The sequence below is a fragment of the Echinops telfairi genome, unplaced genomic scaffold (genome assembly GCF_000313985.2).
Source record: "Echinops telfairi isolate 266 unplaced genomic scaffold, ASM31398v2 ScPeMD7_23;HRSCAF=83, whole genome shotgun sequence".
Lineage (NCBI taxonomy): Eukaryota > Metazoa > Chordata > Mammalia > Afrosoricida > Tenrecidae > Echinops > Echinops telfairi.
The window spans coordinates 14,881,376-14,883,118 of NW_022103920.1; the positions used below are offsets into that span (position 1 = coordinate 14,881,376).

General features: G+C 48.6%; 1 protein-coding gene across 1 annotated transcript in view; it reads left to right on the forward strand.

Moving 5' to 3' along the window:
• TSGA13 (testis specific 13) overlaps positions 1-1,743 on the forward strand; it is a 31,767-nt gene that overhangs the window by 25,378 nt on the left and 4,646 nt on the right. The window contains exon 4 of the mRNA XM_004707886.1: positions 1,423-1,565. Within this exon, the coding sequence (XP_004707943.1) occupies positions 1,423-1,565 (143 nt within the window). The remainder of the gene's footprint in view (positions 1-1,422; positions 1,566-1,743) is intronic.

Genomic DNA, 1,743 nt, shown 5'->3' on the forward strand with positions numbered 1-1,743 from the left:
GTTCAAACCTGCCCGCCACTGTGCAGAAGAAAGATGAAGACCGTCTACTCCAGTGAAGATTTAAAGTCTTGGAAACCCAAAGAGATCTTTGTACTCTGTCCTATAGGATCGCTATGAGTCAGAGGTTTTGTTTTAAAATCTGGAAAAAGGAACAACTCAAGAAGATAGAAAGTCCCAGTGTCTTATCTACACTGCCTCCTTAATATGCATACGCCATCTCCTCTTTCTCTTGTTGGACAAAGGTGGCGATCTCTAAGGAGCTTAGGATTGCTTAGGATCGCGTGGAAGAAAACATCCATCTACAGATATCTATGCATAGACAAGTATAAGAACAGCATAGGTGCTTGCAAAGGAGCTGTAACATGGGTCAGACATGGCTATCATTTGGTGGGGTCAAGGCTATTCATCTGGTACGGTCAAGGCCAGACTGGGTGACCTTGCAGAGCCTTTCTGAAAGTCATTGATTCTGTGATCACGCCAGAAAACCAACCAACAAACCAAGAGAAAACACCTCAACACCACTGAGTTGATGCCAATCCTGTAAGACAGGATAGCGCTGCCCCTGTGGGTTCCCAAAACGATAACTTTTCAGGGGAGTAGAAAGCCTCATCTTTCTCCCAAGGAGCAGCTGATAGTTTCAAACTGCTGATCTTGTGGTTAGCAGCCTGATGTGTAACCACTGTGCCGCCAGGGCTCTCCTCTGTAACTCTGCCAACAAGCCATCCCCTTCTGTAGTCTTTCCCTGCAGTGCCCCAGGGGTTGCAATCCCAAATTACCAAGCAGTTCCCTTGTTGAATCTTTCTCAAAAAATGGGTACCTCCCTCGGCCATTCCCTTCAGAGCGACAGTGGGCAAGCTAGCCGGCTTCTTGTGAAGCCAACTAAGCTTGGACAAGCCATCTGGCAATGAGGCAGGTAGGTAGCACTCCACTCCAGGGACGACTTCTTGTTCTGGTTTGAGTTCCTGTTTCCCTACCTGACAGGTCAGGTTTTGTTGCATTTAGAATTAGAATTTAGGCCAGGCTTTAGGAGCATGGGCTTTCTACTTTGGTAAACAGCTACTGTCTCGGAAACCCACAGGGGCAGTTCTACCCTGCTCTATAGAGTTGCTATGCGTCGCCATCTTCCTCAATGGCAGTGAGGGTTGGTTTGTTTTTATGTCCCTCAGGAGTCCTGGTGGGCTACAAATTGGGCTGCTAAACACAATGTCAGGAGTTCAAGCCCACCAGTGGCCCCAGGAGGGAAGGATGAAGCTGTGTGCGCCTGTCAAGATTTAAAGTCTCTGAGGTTCAAAGGAACCGTTTTACTACATCCTAGAGGGCTGCTATGATGCAGGAGCGATGTGGTGGCACCGAGTTTGAACTTTGGGGGGTTTATGTCCTGAGAAACTCAGTTTACTCTCTCACCTCTTCCCTATATTGCAGGATGCTCAGCAGCTGCGCAGACCCACCGAGACCTTGCCCCTGCCCCTGATGCCTCAGGAAAAAATGTCCAGATCTCTGCTGAAACCCGTCTTCCCTGTGACCCTGATGGGCCATCCGGCCCCTAAGCAGCAGCAATGGTTTAGGTGAGGCTCTGGCTTTTACTCATTTTCTTTCTCCTCCTCTTCTTTCTTTTTCCTCCTTCATTTGGGCTCTCTTCAGTACAATCTGACAAAAACGTTGGGACTGCCTACATGCAGAACCACTGATGACCCAGCTTCCTTCTGTGACCCTGATTGCACGTGCACGCTAATGAAAAGGGAG